Genomic DNA, 19,186 nt, shown 5'->3' with positions numbered 1-19,186 from the left:
GACTGGTGATCTGTTTCACATATGATAATATACATGTTTCAATGCTATTCTCTCAGATCATCCCACCCTTGCCTTCTTCCACAGAGTCCAAAAGACTGTTCTATACATCTGTGTCTCTTTTGCTGTCTCGCATATAGGGTTATCATTACCATCTTTCTAAATTCCATATATATGCATTAATATACTGTATTGGTGTTTTTCTTTCTGGCTTACTTCAGTCTGTATAATAGGCCCCAGTTTCATCCACCTCATTAGAACTGATTCAAATGTATTCTTTTTAATGGCTGAGTGATATTCCATTGTGTATATGTACCACAGCCTTCTTATCTGTTCATTTGCTGGTGGACATCTAGGTTGCTTCCATGTCCTGGCTATTGTAAACAGTGCTGTGATGAACATTGGGGTACACGGTGTCTCTTTCAGTTCTGGTTTCCTCGGTGTGTATTCTTTTCCTTTTACTTCGCCTCTTCTAATCATGATGAAATAAATAATTTTTTTATCCAAACAAGTGCCATCTACCTTTCCCAACAGTCCTGGCGTGCAGAAGTGCCTGGTGTGGTCCCTTCACTGCGGGCAGGATGCAAACTCACAGATCCTTCCTAGGATCTGAAGTGTTTAAGCACAGCTACTACCAAAAAGGCCATAAAGTTCCTTAAAAGTTCACTCTCTTTCCTAAAAGACTGGCATTTATAAAAAACAAAAAACTCTTATCTGCCTCCTTAGGGGAAAGGGCATGTACCACTTCCAATAAACAATGCAAAAAGAAACCAAGAAACCCTCCAAAACTGAACACCTCGGTGCATTCTCTGGAGGGGAAGTTATGAATCATTTCTGTGTGGAAACACAGCACGCTGTTCCGTGAGCTCTTATTCAATTTCAATAGAGAAAAAGTATTCTTGCCTGAAAGGGAGGTTTCATAGGCCTTCTTTAGCAATTCTATTTTCTCGGAGTGGCTTGCTTCGATTTTCAACTTAGAGGTTTCGTGGGTAGCATTTAAGTTGTCAAACTGTAAGAAAAAACCAAAACAACAGTTTACCCATAAAATCAAGTCCTAAGGTGAATGAATAATAGGCGGCAGCATTAGGAGATGTGACACAGTAACTTGCATTCAAGTCTAAAGGGCTACCAGGCACATGTAAAGCTGAAATGAAAACTTGATTTTAAGAGGAAGCAAGGAAATTAAAGAGAGGTTTAGGATGTACTATGAAGTGAAAAACACAAGTTATCAAAGAAGAAATGCAAACCAATGTTTCAGCAGTACCAGAATGCTTACAAAGGGATTCTTTCCATGTAGTAGGATAAAGGGATGTTTTATTTTATTTTTTAAAATATACCTAAAAAAAACCCCAAAAACATTAATTTGAAAAGATACATGCACCCCAATGTTCATAGCAGCATTATTTATAAATGTGAAGATATGAGAGCAACCAAAATGTCCATCAACAGATGAATAGATCAAGAAGATGTGGGGTGTGTGTATATATATGTATGTATGTATATGTACATGTGTGTGTGTATATATACGCACAAACAATGCAATACCATGGAGGCATTAAAGAATGAAATTTTTCATTTGCAGCAACATGGATGGCCTTGGAAGGTGTTATTCTAAGTGAAATAAAGACAAATACTATATATATCACTTACATGTGGAATCTAAAAATTACAGTAAACTAGGGACTTTAACAAAAAAGAAATAGACTCACAGATATGGGAAACAAACTAGTGGTAACCAGTGGGGAGAGGGGAGGGAGAAAGGTAATATAGGAGCAGGGAAATAAGAGGCACAAACTATTAGGTATAAGATAAGCTGCAAGGATATATTATACAACATGGGGAATGCAGTCACTGTTTTATAATAACTATAAATACAGTTACAATCTTTAAAACTTGTGAATCCCAATCTTCCAATTCATCCAAACCTCCTTCTCCCACCCCTCTTGGTATCAGTAAGTTTGTTGTCTACTTTTGTGACTCTTTCTGTATAGCCAGTATTTTATAATAACTGTAACAGGAGTATGGACTTCCTTGTAGCTTATATGGTAAGGAATCTGCCTGCAATGCAGGAGATCTGGGTTCGAGCCCTGGGTCAGGAGAATCGTCTGGAGAAGGGAATGGCCATCCACTCCAGTATTCTTGCCTGGAGAATCCCATGGATAGAGGAGCCTGGTGGGCTACAGTCCATGGGGTCACAAAGAGTCAAACATGACTAAGTGACTAACTTTCTCTTTCAACCTTTAAAAATTGTGAATCACTATATTGTAATCCTGTAACGTATATAATCTTATACAGCTATATTTCAATTAAAAAAAATTTTAAAGGGTTGCTTAAATTTTATCTTTTTTTCTTTCAATCTTTCACTCAACATACATACATTGCTTTGATCATAAAAATTTACTTTAAAAATTGTTTCATTTATTTAAATTATAATGAAATTCATCAAGGGACATCCAACAAAGAGAAGGTCATCGTAGGAAGACCCTCATCAGACAACAGTTAGAATCGAAATTAACAGCAATGGCCGAGCACATGCTCAGGTTCTAAAAGTACAGACCTGCTCCTGCAATTGAGTTTTGTATTTCTCTGCTTCTTCGATGTAGATGTTCTGAAGCTTTTCACATTCCCCGGTGTAAAATTCTTTAAGCCGATTCTCCAGCTCTGTTAGATCAGTCTGGTGCTGCAGGTTTAGCTTCTGGACAAATCCTTCATAAGCTATTTGCAACTCATTCCTGGCTTTTTCTAACTTCTCACAGGTGGTTGAAACAGTGACTGAAAAGAGATGGAAAAAGGAAAGAGAAGATGACACTCAGCCTGCTAACTGGCTACATCCGTAACACTCACACACAGCTGTGATGACTCGGAGGCATAAACACGGGGCTCCCAGTGCTCATTCTCTCGGGACCAGATTCTCAACCATAACGTGCAGGAGAGAAGGGTAAAAGGGAAGGAGAGGACATGGTCTCTGGCAGCAAAGGCCCAGCTGTCCATCAAGCAGTAAGAGAAGTCCTGGGCAGAGCCAGGTTCCCAGGTGTTGACCAATCAGTGCAGGGGCCTCCAGGAGGAGAGGCTCTGATTGGCTGAGGTGTCTGAGGCAGGCCGGCCCCTGGGCGGGCAGCTGAGACAGAGAAGGAACAGAGAAGGCAAGACCACAAAGGAGAAACAGACTTGAAGCTTGCACATGATTGGAGCCAATGTAGACTCATGACTTCAAAAACACAGTAAGAAAAACAAAATATTAGATTATATGGAACACAAACCACCAGAACATAAAAACTAGGGAAAACACACTGAAAAGCTACACTACTATGTGAATAAATTGAAAGGTTAACATTTTTAAAAGGCAAAGAAATTTGATAAACGTAATTTAAAATCAGACCAGCCTAACCTTTCACTACCACCACCCAGAACAGAATTATTAACAATACCTTGCAGAACTTTCACGTGAATAAATACCCACACACACTATAATAAATCCTGAAAGAAATGGGAGAAAACATTTGCAAACAAAGCAACTAATAAGGGATTAATCTCAAAAATATACAAATAGCTCATGCAGTTCAATATCAAATGAACCCAATCAAAACATAGGCAGAAGAGTCAAATAGACATTTCTCCAAAGAAAACATACCGATGGCCAACAAACACATGAAAAGATGCTCAACATCACTAATTATTCAGTTCAGTTCAGTTGCTCAGTCGTGTCCAACTCTTTGAGACCCCATCGACTGTAGCACACCAGGCTTCCCTGTCCATCACCAACTCCTGGAACTTACTCAAACTCATGTCCATTGGGTGAGTGATGCCATCCAACCATCTCATCCTCTGTCGTCCCCTTCTCCTCCTGCCCCCAACCCCTCCCAACATCAGGGTCTTTTCAAATGAGTCACCACTTCACATCAGGTGGCCAAAGTATTGGAGTTTCAGCTTCAGCATCAGTCCTTCCAATGAACACCCAGGACTGATCTCCTTTAGGACTGGTTGGATCTCCTTGCAGTCCAAGAGACTCTCAAGAGTCTTCTCCAACACCACAGTTCAAAAGCATGAATTTTTCGGCACTCAGCTTTCTTCATAGTCCAACTCTCACATCCATGCATGACTACTGGAAAAACCATAGCTTTGACTAGATGGACCTTTGTTGGAAAAGTAATGTCTCTGCTTTTTAATATGCTGTCTAGGTTGGTCATAGCTTTTCTTCCAAGGAGCAATCGTCTTTTAATTTTATGGCTGCAGTCATCATCTGCAGTGATTTTGGAGCCCCCGAAAATAAAATCTGTTTCCATTGTTTCCCCATCTATTTGCCATGAAGTGATGGGACTAGATACCATGATCTTAGTTTTTCATGAGGTATCACCTCACACCAGTCAGAATGGCCATCATCAAAAAAATCTGCAGACAGTAAATGCCCTAGAGGGTGTGGAGAAAAGGGATCCTCCTACACTGTTGGTGAGAATGTAAAATGGTCCAACCACCATAGAGAACAGCATGGACATTTCTTAAAAAAATAAAAGAACCTAAAAATATTACTATCATATGACCCAAAATATACCCAGGGAAAACCATAATTCAAAAAGATACACGCACCCCAGCGTTCACAGCAGCACTATTTACAGTACCCAACACGTAGAAGCAGCCTAAGTATCCTCTGACAGAGGAGTGGATAAAGAAGATGTGGTACATATATACAATGGAATATTACTCAGCAGTTAAAAAGAACAAAACCATTTGCAGCAACATGGATGGACCTAGACATTGTCATACTAAGTGAAGTCAGACACAGAAAGACAAATATCATGTAATATCACTTATATGTGGAATCTAAAAAAAAGGAGGGGTACAGATATTTACAAACTAGAAGTAGAAGCATAGATATAGAAAACAGATTTTTGGTTACTTGGAGGAAAGGAGACCCATTTGGAGATTGGGATTAACACATATACACTACTGTATAAACAGGCAACTAGTGAGAACCTACTGTATAGCACAGGGAACTCTACTCAACACAATGACTTGTATGGGCAATGAATCTAAAAAAGCATGGATGTATGTATCACTGGTACAGCTGAAACTAACACAACATTATAAGTCAACTCTACTCCAATAAAAAGTTAAAAAAATCATTTCGCGGGAAGTTTGACTTTGGACTTGTCCAGCCTTCCTTTACCTACTAGGGGAAAGGTGTGCTACCGTACCTGTAAGGAGGACGTACATTCTTCACATGCTAGAGTGCCCATGGACTCATACAAAATGGGTACTGGTAAGTCTGTTATAAAGTAATCCTTACCCCTATTTTGGTAAGAAATATGTATTTCTGGAGTAGTGGAAGGAAAAGGATTATTTCACAGAGAAAAGGAGATTTACATCAATGATTATTCTACCTAAGTAAAGGGAAATTGGCTGGCTCCTGGGATGAATTTTGGACAATCATGTAGACTTGTTTTCTTGGGAATATGCCACATGGCAGTAGAAATTCCAGCCCTTGTCCCACATCAGTATTCCTCCAGAGGTAAAATAAGTCATACTGAAATAATGACATGGGTGTGTGTGTTCTCGGTCCTGTCTGACCGTTTGCAACCCCATGGACTGTAGCTCACCAGGTTCCTCTGTTCATGGAATTTTCCAGGCAAGAATAGTGGAGTGGGTTGTCATTTCCTCCTGGGAATCTTCCCGACTCAGAGATCAAACCCATGTCTCTTGCATCTCCTGCATTGGCAGGTGGGTTCTTTACCAATGGGCCACTAGGGAACCTTTCAATGACAAGCAAACTGTCTGCTAAGGAGAACCCTTAAAATTCAAGTAAGCCCACAAATACTTACCGAAGGGGAAAGGAACTAACACGACTACAAAAACAAAGTGAGAACTACTAACTGATATTAAGGGTGAACACGTATTCCACCGTGAGCAATGATGAGGCGCCGCATAGTGCCCCGTGGGAACTAGAACATCTCGAGGCAGAAAAGTTGGAGAGAAGAGTCAAAAAGGTAGATGGAGATCAGACTATATAGACCATTGACTTCACTGACAACTCCAGCCTTGGGACTAAATTTGGGAAGTTGTTTTTTTTCTTTAAAAGAATTCACTAAAAGATAACAGTCATGCTGATTGCTACAAAACACCCTCCTCAGATCACTAATCATCAAAGGACAAAGAAGTGATTCAGGGAGACAAATGTCAGCCAAAGAAGTAAAAGTTGAGTTGGCCAAAAAGTTCATTTGGGTTTTTGGTAAGATCTTATGGAAAAACCAACACAAACTTTCTGGCCAACCCAATATTCACTTCTGCTGCCTTTCCAAAATCATACAAATCAAATTATAGAGCCACAAGCCTCCTTGGGTGAATTCCACGTTCTTCACATGAAAGTAGGAGATAGAAAACTATGCTGCAAGCTGTCAACAAAGGCATCAAGAATAGCTTTTCTAGGCAGAGAACTCTTGATTTCACACAACCTTTTGACTTAATTCCCTTGGGATTTCATGTGTCAGCAAAATACAAAAGAAAACAAAAAACAAAAATTCTAGCTCATCTGAATGCTTGTATCTGAGATAAAATGTCTACATGGACCAAAAACTAGAAGAGCTTCTGTGGGGAAGTTAACAGTAACACCTGCTGGATCTCAACACATCTGCTTGTCACCAAACGACTGTCAGTCTGCATGTTTGACTTGAAAATAAAATAGATGGAAATCTCACATTGGTGGCTGAACAGGGTGTTTCCTCTTTAAAAAAAAAAAGAAGCTTAAATAGTGTTTGACTTTGTTGGCCTGTGTGTGTGAGCTGAAAGAGGACAGGAGGGAAGGAAGGGGAAAGTGGAAGAAAACAGCCGGGGGAGCAGGGTTAGGGCAGGCCCGGCCCCGGGTGGTAACGTCAGCCTGCAGCTGTGGGGAACAGCTGGTTCATAAAGCCATCTCTCACATGAAGGGCTCCGCATTGAGTGAACTGGCCGGGGCCCTGGGGAAGCATTTGTTTGGCATAAAGACTCATGGGATACTTCTTTTCTGAAGGACACGCATGTCAACACTTCATCAAGGATTCTCAGGACCCCTCTAGGTGCCCCACACTTGGGGGGGGGGGTGGAGTGGGGGTCTCCAGCTTCCGGCCTGCACTTCTCCTTGTACTTAGGTTGGAAGTGATTCCTAGGCCCGCTGGGCTCTTTCTCCTGTTCTCAGTCTGTCCCTTCCCTGCTCATTCTCCAGGTTTCCTTTCATGGTAAGTCAATTAATCACCCAACACAGCCAAACCAAACATAATCTCTTAGAATCGGGACTAAGCAAGGAGTTTTTGCACAGATTTAGGTGATACTGTCTTCATGAAGTTACTGCATGGACAGAAAATCTACATAGTACAAAGTTGTCCCTCTGTCCTTCCCTGGTGGCTCAGATGGTAAAGAATCTGCCTGCAACACAGGAGACCCGGGTTTGATCCCTCGGTCTGGAAGATCCAATGGAGAAGGGACCAGCAACCCACTGCAGTATTCCTGTCTAGAGAATTCCATGGACACAGGAGCCTGGTGGGTTATAATCCATGGGGTCACAAAGAGTCGGACACAAGTGAGTGACTAACACTTTGTCCTTGCTGTTATAATTATTCTATTAGGTGAGTTTTAAAAGCATGTCTATGATGGGGCACCAACGAGACCACTGCCTGTACAGAAATCATGCACATGCTGGTAAAATGAGAGCGCCCCTGCAGCAATCTACTCATTAAAAGGAGATACAAATTCTTCAGAATCAAGAAACACAGAAACAGACTCATTTACAAGATGGGCCCTAGAACATGTCACCACATTACATTTGACAGGTTGACATTTTCAACCTGAGATGAACCAGGCCAGAGAACCCAAGGGCAATGACAGGACAGGAAAAACAGAGACACACTCCCCTGACAGTTTAAAATGTGGAAAACTGGGAAAGGGAAAAATATTTCAGAAATGGTGAAAAGCTTGAAATCTTTCCTTTTCAATTATCTGGATGCCATCTAGAGAAGGCACAATGCCAGAAATACCTTTGACAACAGAGCTGGTTTCATCGTGGTCCTTTAGCCATTTACCCCGAGGGGTGAAGTCCAGCTGTTACCTAACTGGTCCTGGAGGCCTTATCTAAGAGGAAGGGGTCAGGCTTGTATTATTTCCATCTCATGGAGGCCAATTGCCCTTTGGTGACTAATGAATGTACTGTTTACAAAGAAAAACATTACACAACCATGGCCCTAAATTGTTTGTATTCTTTCGAAATGGTACAGAGGTTTTCTTAGTTTCTGTATCTGAGCAGCAGGCTTCATCTTGAGACAACTGGAAATATTTTAATTCTCAGGAACACAAATAAGATGTCTTAATAGATGACAATAAAATACTTATCTCAGCCACACCACTTAGCTGCTGTGTGATTTGAGCAAAACACTTAAGCTTTCTAAGCCTGAGTTTCCTTATTTTTAAGATGGAGATAATATTCATGTGTTCCCTGCACAATTAAATAAAACATGTGGGAGTGCCTGGCCAGGTGCCTAACTAGAGTAAGCATGCAACAAATGTTACTATTACTAGCCGGTTGCAAAAGTCCACCAATTCAAATGGGTTTGAAGAGTCCTCAAAGACAGACACTCTTGGGGGATCTTTGACAGAATGTGATAGTTATAAAGTAGCTTGTCTAGTATTCAAAGAAGATAGACAGAAACACATTTCCCCACACCCCCACGGATAGGGTGCACACCCACTTCAGAAGTTCACTTTCTTACATGATTGTTCTTGACATTATATGCCATAGAATTTCCCCAGCTTTTAGGTAATTTTATCTAAATAGGGCATAAAATATGAAAGAAAAAAAGGGAAAAGAAAACTGGGGCGGAGGTAAGGTCACTTGGAAGATCGCAGTTTCACGATGCCCTCTAGATACCATGACAGAAAGAACAAACAGGAAAGTGAGATGACGTCACCCTCCGGCCGTGTGCCCGCACCTTCTGTAGATGCTTCCAGCAGGCCTGCTGTGGCAGCCGCCCCTTCCCTGAGCCGAGTTCCCTTCTCTGCCCCACCCAGCAGGGACAGGAGATGCTTGGTCCAGCCTTTCCTGCCTCCTCCAGATCTCTCTCTGGCCACCTCACCTGCTTTTATTTCCGGCACCTTCTACTTCTCTCTTGAATAGCACACACTTCTCAGGACAGACGTGCTTTTTAAAAAACACAACTTATAACTGTGGAATAATTTTAGATTGGTACAAAAGGTACAAACAGTACCAAGAGTTCCTGTATACCCCTCACCTCACTTCCCCAGATGTTACCATCTTATTAAATATGGGACATTCATCAACTGTGAGGTTTTAACACTGGAGCAATTACTGTTAATTCTGCTACAGACTTTATTCTGATTTTACCGGTTTTTCCACTAACACCCCCATTTTTAAGAATGACCTTTTGTGTAATAATTTCAGATGTTCAGAGAACCTGCAAAGATAGAATAGTTCCCAGAGACCTCTCTCCTAGTTTCCCCTAATGCTGATGTCATATATTATGACAGGACATTGGTCAAAACTAACCTGGTAGCTCAGATGGTAAAAAATCTGCCTGCAGTGCAGGTGACCCAGGTTCCACCCCTGGGTTGGGAAGATCCCCTGGAGAAAGAAAGGGCAACCCACTCCAGTATTCTTGCCTGGAGAATTCCAGGGACAGAGGAGCCTGGCAGACTACAGTCCGTGGGGTCCCACAAGTCAGACAGGACTGAGTGACTAACACAAGAAACCAATACTGGCACAGGATTATTAACTAAACTCCAAGCTGTGTCCTTTTTTTTCTGTTCCAGGCTCTGAAGAAGGAATTCACAGGGCCTGGACTCCATCTCAGGCCTGTCCGTGCTGACTGTGCTCGGCCGCCTCTCCAGTGGACTCTGAACTCTCTGCTTAGGGCCTGTGGGAACGACAATGGAAGGATAAGACCCCCTCCGGACAGGGGAACCATGAATATCGCATCCAGGCTACTCATCGCCTAAGAGAAAACAGACACTAATCACCCCTGCCTCCGGACAGTATCTATCCGAATGTAACCACAGGCGTATCAGTTATTAACTGGTTGAACACATAACACGTGAATGATGGGGTTATTGTGATTGTGTTTACCCTTCCTTTGTAAGCCTCAAGGGATTTGGGGTGGTGGGTTTGGACACGTACACATTGGGTATAAAAAGATTTTCACAAATGCTGGTCGGGGTCCTTCGCTAAGAGGAGACTCTGCCTTGGGCCCGCCGGTGTAATAAACTGCACTCCACTATCTGTATTGTCCTTCTGAGTGAGTTTCTTTCCCGGAAAGCGTGGCTATAACAGCTCCAACCCCAGACAGCGCACTGCATTTACCCATCACATCTCCTTCATCTTCTCCAGTCTGTGAATGTGTCTTTCCCTGCCTTTCATCACCTTGACAAGTTTGAAGAGTCAGGCATTTTACAGAATGTCCCTCAGTTTGGGCTTGTCTGACATTTTTTTCTACATATTCCTCTGACCCAGAAATTTCAGTAATAAGAATTTATTTTACTGACATACTCCCACACCTACAAAATGAGGGACATACGAGGCTCTTTACTAGAGCATTTTTTTAATAAGAGCAAAACATGACAAATAACCGAATGACCACCATGAAGAAGTTGGTTGAATTAATTAATTATAATATAATGGACTAATTCTCAAAAAATAAAATAATTTCACCGCTGTTTAAAAAAGGAATGAGAAGTTTGTTGTGTACTGATCTTTAAGAAATGCCAAGCAGAAAACAAGGTGTAGAACAGAATGTATAATACACTGCCATGTGAGTATAAAAAGAAGGGAAACATTTATCTTAACCTACTTCCCTGTACCCCAGCCCCAGAACCATCAATGGGGACACAGCCTTCTGTCTAGTAGCACGATTATTTCATTGCATTATTCTTTGAAGGGAAATCTGCTCATGATACCCTTCTAGGACAAGTGACAATGATGGTAACTCTCTTAAACTAGGGTTTAATCTGCTTAAAATTGGAGATTACCAAGCAGCCCTTTTAAAAAAGAAATATGCTACTTAGTGGAGAGGCTGGTGCCCACAAAACTACAGAAGGGCAAGGACCTACCCCACCAACAACCAGCATGTCCAGTTTTCTGCAGATCGGTTCCCTGATGTGCCAGGCAGTACTAAACACCCCCTGCTCCGCTAACCTTAGAGTCTGGTGAGGACAGAGTGAAGGAGTGCTCTAATGTGTAGAGTGAGTCTTCACAGACTGTCTGCAGAAAGATCATCTACTCATGAAAGCCCCAGGTTTTGCTCTCCAAAGGCACTGCTTTTTCACAAGACTAAGATATCTGGTAGCTATGTGGGAGAGACAAAGGTCTGTCTCTAAATTTCAAAATTAGTTAAGAAGAGCTTTCAGATTGCTCTTGGAATGATATGAATTGACAAGAACTGATTTCAAAAGGCTTCCACGAATCACACACAACTTACTACGAATGTCCTTTCACAAACTGCCTGCACCATCAAATCCATTCTCCCATACATAATACCACCTTCCCTTTAAAACTCAGTTTATTTTTTACCAAGCGCTTTCACACTTATTTCAGGTAATATAACCATGTCTTGAGTTAATAACACAGACATTATCTGAAATCTCTGCTAGAGCAGAGAGGGAATGGACGTGGCAAGATTGGGTCTAGAACTCAATCCACTCAGCCCTTTTCAATGTAGGTCCTGCAGCACAGAACACGGAATCTGATCACAGTGGCTATTTTCTCAACTTGAAATGCATTAAAAGAGAAGTTCATTCATTCATACAATGGACACCTTAGAGGAAAAGGGCTTAATTCTCTAGTGGAAGCAAGAGGGTCTGCAAGGTAGGGTAGATAAAAAAAAAAAAAAAACAAACAAACAGTATTCCCCCCACCCCACACTGATTAGTCCTGACGAAATCTGATTTGCATGCAGGATGAAGGTCTGGCCCAGTCATAGATCTTAGTAGAGAGATGCCAGCTGGGCCTCCATGGAGCCTGAGGCTCTCCCTGCCAATAAACGTTTGAAAAGGCTCTGCTGTTTTTCAACTGACTCACTGGCCAACAACACGCTGCAAAACAGATGCTCTCATCATCACACCAGCAAACATTCCATGCACCAATCAAAACATTTTAGACTTGAAAAGTGGATCTGAGTCAAAAGTCTGGCTGAATATAACCAGCATAAATGTTCCAAGCTTCAGGCCCGAGGCAAGTGAGTTAAGACTTTAAGGAAATCACACTTCAATCAAAAGAATAAAGGTTCTTTTATTCTAATAAAAGAACAAGTTAACATAAATGTCAATAAAAAGGTGAGTCCGATACTATTCCGCCTGTCCTCCCTGATGATTCATTTTCAGGGGTCAAAGTTCAAAGGGGCAGGTCAAAGTTACTGATCCGCAAATTATTTAGAAGCCTAAGTATGAGAATGAACTCGGTTCAGTTGGCGCTCTCTGATATTATTCTCTTACTGTGCTCACTTAAGTCTTACATATATTTTACATTAAATAAACAACATCCTGGAAGCTAGAGCGCTGTCAGAGTGTGGTCCAGGGAGCACTTGCATCAAGTCACTGGAATGATCATCACAGACTCCTCCATCCCAAGTCACCCAAGTCAGAACTGGGAATATGCTTTTTAACCTGGCCTATTTCATTACACAGTGAAGTGTGAGGACCACTGTTCCAGACAAATGATTTAAATCAGGAAAAACCAGACATATCAGAACTAAACAAGGACAAGTGAGGAAAAAGACCAGGACAAGGAAGAAGACTCAAGAGGCTTTCAAAACAGACATGCTTGGTAAATATTGTGCATTGTTACAGGTGAAAGGACATAATGTTTCATTTACTGAGACAGCCAACCAAGTCTAAGTTTAGGACAGACAGACGTGGATAGAAAAAGAGCAAGCCAAGTATGAGACAGAATCCACTCCATCTTCAACCAACTCAGTGAGATAAAGATTTCTGTTTTGGATCTCTCATTCTTAGAGAAATGCAAATCAAAACTACAAAAACTACAACCTCCCATCTGTCAGAATGGCCACCATCAAAAAAACCCACAAACAATAAATTCTGGAGAGAATGTGGAGAAAAGGGAACCCTCATGCACGGTTGGTAGGAATGAAAATTGCTATAGCCATTATGGAAGACAGTATGGAGATTCCTTAAAAAACAAGGAATAAAACCACCATATGACAAAAAAAAAAAAAAAAAAAAAAAAAAAAAAAAAAAAAAAAACCACCATATGATGCAACAATCCCACTACTGGGCATATACCCTCAGGAAACCAAAATTTAAAAAGACACATGTACCCCAATGTTCACTGCAGCACTATATACAATAGCTAGGACATGGAAGCAACTTAGATGTCTATTGGCAGATGTGTGGATAAAGAAGCTGTGGTACATATACACAATGGAATAATACTCGGCCATAAAAAGGAATGCATTTGAGTCAATGCTAATGAGGTGGAGGAACCTAGAGCCTACTATGCAGAGTGAAGTCAGTCAGAAAGAGAGTATATTAACGCATATATACAGAATCTAGAAAGATGGTACTGATGAACCTATTTGCAGGGTAGCAATGGAGATGCAGATACAGGGAACAGATTTATGGACACAGGGAGGCGGGTAGGAAGGAGAGGATGGGACGAATGGAGAGGAGCATGGAACCATACACTAACATATGTAAAATAGAGAGCCAGTGGGAATTTGCAGTCAACCCAGGGAACTCAAACTGGGGCCCTGTAACCATCTAAAGGAGTGGGATGGGGTGGAAGGTGGGAGGGAGGCTCATGAGGGAGGAGACATATGTATACTCATGGCTGATCCATGTTGATGTATGGCAGAAACCAACACAATATAGTAATTATCCTTCAATTAAATAAATTTTTAAAAAAGAATTCTGTTTTGGCATACAGTTGGTTTTCACTGTATATATTAATAGATTTTTCATTAAAGCCCACTTCAAAAATTACTTCTGGAATTCTGCAACTCTAAAGTGACTTAACTGTCAAAGAGTTTTAAAATTATTCTAAATATACAACCTTGTTAAACCATGACTGTACACAAAACCGTGTCAGCGAAGAGCTGACTCATTGGAAAAAACCCTGATGCAGGGAAAGATTGAGGGCAGGAGGAGAAGGGGACGACAGAGGATGAGATGGTTGGATGGCATCACCGACTCGATGGACGTGGATTTTGGTAAACTCCGGGAGCTGGTGATGAACAGGGAGACCTGGTGTGCTGCAGTCCATGGGGTCGCAAAGAGTCAGAGAGAACTGAGTGACTGAACTGAACTGTACACAAAACCAGTGAAAGAATTAACACATTCCATAAAGGTGTGAGGTATATTCAAGTTCACAGGCACAGTTAAGCATTGATTAGACAATGTGTACAGTGCTTCATGCAGAGCCAAGTCACTTTTCCCTAGTACATAAAAAGATTTTTTCACCTAATAATACTTCTTGAACTCTTGACTTGAATAAAAAGATTCCAAAAGTAATGATCAATGCAAACTGGTGGTTTATAGCCAATGATTTCCCAATCTTTCAAATATTTGGTTGCACTGTGGTTTCTTTTTTGTGATCAACAAGTGTTTGGTGGTCTAGTCATCCTGGGTTTTTATCCAGGGGCTTTGCCTTTTAATACCGACCTTAAGAAAGTTACATAACTGTTAAACCTCAATTTCTTCCTTTCTCCCTTTTTTTCTTTCTATAAAATGCACACCAAAAAAAAAAAAAAAATGCAAACCAGTAGACTTAGAGATGAACACTGATGTTAGGAAAGAGCAGGCAGTCAATAAATGCTGTTGCCAAACCTATCCTTTTTACACACAGAAAGCAAAGTCAACTATCTTTTATGCCATTATTATAAGAAGCCAGGAATCTTTGCTGAATATAAGGGTTAAAATCTCATTTGTATCATGACATAAAAACAATCAGGGCAAGATGTGAGTTAGCTATTATTTCTGATGACTAAAGAGTAATTGTGAAATACAAACTAACCTTTACTGATTTAGATTAAAAATGTGATTTCATTCATTAAGGTTAATAAAACAATAGGAACCGCAGAGGATCATAATTATGGCTCCCCATTACACCAACATGACCCTGGAAAGAATCAGAATGACACATTTATTCCCTATCTCAGAGGCCAAATGTTTGCTGTGGATTATGTAGACCATTAAATTGAACTGTAATTTATTTCAAGAGCTGACATTTTCAGAATGACCTGATTAACTGGGATTGTCAGGCATAATGTAAAATGTTTCCAAGAGAATTACAGCTCATCTTACATTATTACTTATTTTTAACAGTTTATAGGAAGACATCTGTGTACAGAAACCATTAAGTATTAGCATATGATAAGGATAAAACCCACTTTCCTTAGCTCTCATCCTCAGCAATGAAGTCATTCATTCATTCTCTGAGTCAGTGTACTAAGCATCAGAAGTACTAAGTGCCAGGCACAAGATACTAGCTGGTAGAGCCACACAGATGAAGGACATACTTACCTCGCCCTTGAGGTGCTCACAGCTCTGGACTATGTGGTCTATAAATAAATACCCTTAAGAGGTACCTTGAAGAGTATAGTAGGAGATGCAATTCACGTGTTTGAAAGAGTTGGGTGAAACTCAATTGAAGACAAAATAAATATTTTAGCTGGGACTTTAAAAATAAGTAATGAGAAGGAGGAGACTAGAGACACAGAAAGATAGCGGGAAGATAGAAGAGAGCCTTTCAGAGAGGATGGTGTGTGCCCAAGAAGCACCAGGGCTTCCCAGGTGGCACCTGTGGTAAAGAACCCGCCTGCCAATGCCGGAGATGTGAAGAGATGTGTTCTTTCCCTGGGTCGGGAAGAACCCTTTGAGAAAGGCAAGACACCCCACTCCAGTATTCTTGCCTGGAGAATCCCTTGTACAGAGGAGCCTGGTGGGCTACAGTCCATAGGGTTGCAAAGAGTCAGACACGACTGAAATGACTTGGCATGCATGCAAAAAAGCACAAAAGAGGTGTGAACGAGCCTGTGGCTGGGACCCAGGGAGAGAAAAGGAGGTGTGCAGAGGGGAATGAGGGTCAGACACCATGAAGCTGCACCAGAAATGTACGATCACATCACACATGTTGGCTTTAGTATGTTTGGACTTCATCCCCAAACTAAAATGGGGGTCTACTTATGTTTGCTAAAAGTGTCTGCTAGACGACACACATGAGACTTATTACAAGTCTAGTCCTGGTAGCATTTGGAGAAGAGAGAAGCAGGCCTGGAGGCAAGGTGATCTGCCGGGTGACCACTGGGATACACTGCAGGTGAGAAATTATGGGGCTTAAATCAGGACAGTCAGGAACGGCCAGTCTGAACAACATTTAGAACACAGATGGGTACTGTGTGGAGGATGGAGAAAGAGGATCATGACCTTAGTTGGTAGCTTGGGTGGTAAGTGAATAACAGCCCACTGAAGAAGGTGATGAACAGACTGAGGTTTGAACAAGGAGACACTACAGAATATTCACAAAGCGAGGCTGGGAGTCAGGAAGTCTGATTACACTAGACTGACTTTTCTAGAGGCAGCTCTTCACTGGGAAAAGTGTTATCTGCAGCTTGGGAAGGAGAAGACTAGAAAAATAAATCCGAGTCATCACCCTACAGGTTGTAGTTGAAACTGTGGGAATGGATAGGAAAACAGCTGACCATAACAGCCTTAAAAGATATTATTTAAGGGGTGAATGAAATTAGGCTCTGTTCACTTACAAGATCCATTGTCATTAAACATGAGCATATGAAGACCAGGAGGCAAAATGGCAAAGTGCATACCAAGCACTTGTAATGTATTGGGAAGGGATCCATCACATCTCGTTTTTCCATTTGAAAGTCAAGAGAAAAAAATAGCCTGTCCTAAGGGATTTCCAATAATATTTAGCTGAATTACTATTCTCTTCTGCAGTATGGGCTTCCCAGGTGGCTCAGTGGGTAAATAATCTGCCTGCAAAGCAGGAGATATAGGCTCGATCCCTGGGTTAGGAAGATCCCCTGGAGGAGGACATGGAAACTCACTCCAGTATTCTTGCCTGGAGAATCCCCATGGACAGAGGAGCCTATCGGGCTGCAGTCCATGGGGTTATATAGGTTAGTCTGCGGTACAGTCTCTCATAAAACAGCTAATCGGTTACTACACAGCTATCAACTGCACACATCTTACTATTTATTGGGTTGGCCAAGAAGTTCATTCAGATTTTTCCATAACACTTGGTGGTAGTCACTCTGCAACAAGTTACCTCATGCAGTCCTCGTGGCTGCCCTTAAAAAGGCAGACAAAGGTTACTGCCATTTTACAGAGAAAGAAATTGGGACAGAGGACGTGTGCTATGTCTCCCCCACCCGAGGTCATCCAACTACCAAAGATCTGAACGTGCAGAGTATGACCACACAGTCTAGCCACTTCATACCACTGCCTGACATGTTAATGCTCAAAATTCTCCAAGCCAGGCTTCAGCAATATGTAAACCGTGAACTTCCAGATGTTCAAGCTGGTTTTAGAAAAAGCAGAGGAACCAGAGGTCAAATTGCCAACATCTGATGGATCATTGAAAAAGCAAGAGAGTTCCAGAAAAACATCTATTTCTGCTTTATTGACTATGCCAAAGCCTTTGACTGTGTGGATCACAATAAATTGTGGAAAATTCTGAAGGAGATGGGAATACCAGACCACCTGACCTGGCTCTTTTTTTTTTTTATTTGACCTGGCTCTTGAGAAACCTGTATGCAGGTCAGGAATCAACAGTTAGAACTGGACATGGAACAACAGACTGGTTCCAAATAGGAAAAGGAGTACGTCAAGGCTGTATATTGTCACCCTGCTTATGTAACTTATATGCAGAGTACATCATGAGAAACGTTGGGCTGGAGGAAGCACAAGCTGGAATCAAGATTGCCAGGAGAAATATCAATAAACTCAGATATGCAGATGATACCACCCTTATAGCAGAAAGTGAAGTAAAGAGCGTCTTGATGAACGTGAAAGAGGAAAGTGAAAAAGTTGACTTAAAGTTCAACTTTCAGAAAACTAAGATCATGGCATCTGGTCCCATCACTTCATGGCAAATAGATGGGGAAAGAGTGGCTGACTTTAATTTTGGGGGTTCCAAAATCACTGCAGATGGTGACTGCAGCCATAAAATTGAAAGATGCTTACTCCTTGGAAGGAAAGTTATGACCAAACTAGACAGCATATTAAAAAGCAGAGACATTACTTTGTCAACAAAGGTCCGTCTAGTCAAGGCTATGGTTTTTCCAGTAGTTATGTATGGATGTGAGAGTTGGACTATAAAGGAAGCTGAACGCCGAAGAATTGATGCTTTTAAACTATGGTGTTGGAGAAGACTCTTAAGAGTCCCTTGGACTGCAAGGAGATCTAACCAGGAAATCAGTCCTGGGTGTTTACTGGAAGGACTGATGTTGAAGCTGAAACTTCAATACTTTGACCACCTGATGCGAAGAGCTGACTCATTTGAAAAGACCCTGATGTTGGGAAAGATTGAGGGCAGGAGGAGAAGGGGACGACAGAGGATGAGATGGTTGGATGGCATCACCAACTCAATGGACATAGGTTTGGGTAGACTCCAGCAGTTGGTGATGGACAGGGAGGCCTGGCATGCTGCGTTTCACGGGGTCGCAAAGAGTCGGACACGACTGAGTGACTGGACTGAACTGAACTGACATGTTAAAACTGAGCGGTAATCTTTGCTATGTTAACTTCTTTCTCTTGCAGCTCATGCTACCCTCAGTTAAACTGGCAGCTTTGAAAGCATTCTTCCTAGACTGTTTCATCAGAAGGAAGATTTACAGGCTTCTCTCCACTCCCCTCATGGAACCAAAACCCTCCCCCAGATGCTCTGCGCTGGTACTTGAGCAGTTCGATCTGATTCACCAGCAGTATTGCAACACTTCCTGAGAGGCCAGCCTTGGGTGATCGGATAATACAGACCTGCCAACCATGCCTCCCGACACTCCAAAAGCAGCAGGAAAGCCACACGAGGGCACTGGGTCCTTATCACAGATGGAGAGTGGGTGCCAACGGCCACAGCTACTTCCTGTCGGGCTAAGTGACTGACTGGAGGTGCTGAGTACCTGGGTCCACTGGGAGCACAGAATCGTGCCACCCACTGAAGGGTGAAAAGAGGACTCCCCCATTCAAACTG

General features: G+C 41.8%; 1 protein-coding gene across 6 annotated transcripts in view; it reads right to left on the bottom strand.

Annotated features, from left to right (window-relative positions):
* MTUS1 (microtubule associated scaffold protein 1) overlaps positions 1-19,186 on the bottom strand; it is a 181,370-nt gene that overhangs the window by 7,487 nt on the left and 154,697 nt on the right. For all 6 annotated transcript variants that reach the window (XM_043893909.1, XM_043893908.1, XM_043893910.1 and 3 more), the window contains 2 exons: positions 2,555-2,769; positions 901-1,006 (listed from right to left, as the gene is read on the bottom strand). In XM_043893909.1, coding sequence (XP_043749844.1) covers positions 901-1,006; positions 2,555-2,769 — 321 coding nt within the window. The remainder of the gene's footprint in view (positions 1-900; positions 1,007-2,554; positions 2,770-19,186) is intronic.

Source organism: Cervus elaphus, chromosome 32, assembly GCF_910594005.1.
Source record: "Cervus elaphus chromosome 32, mCerEla1.1, whole genome shotgun sequence".
Lineage (NCBI taxonomy): Eukaryota > Metazoa > Chordata > Mammalia > Artiodactyla > Cervidae > Cervus > Cervus elaphus.
The sequence above is the reverse complement of the archived record's forward strand: the minus strand, read 5'-3'. Positions and strand labels throughout refer to the sequence as shown.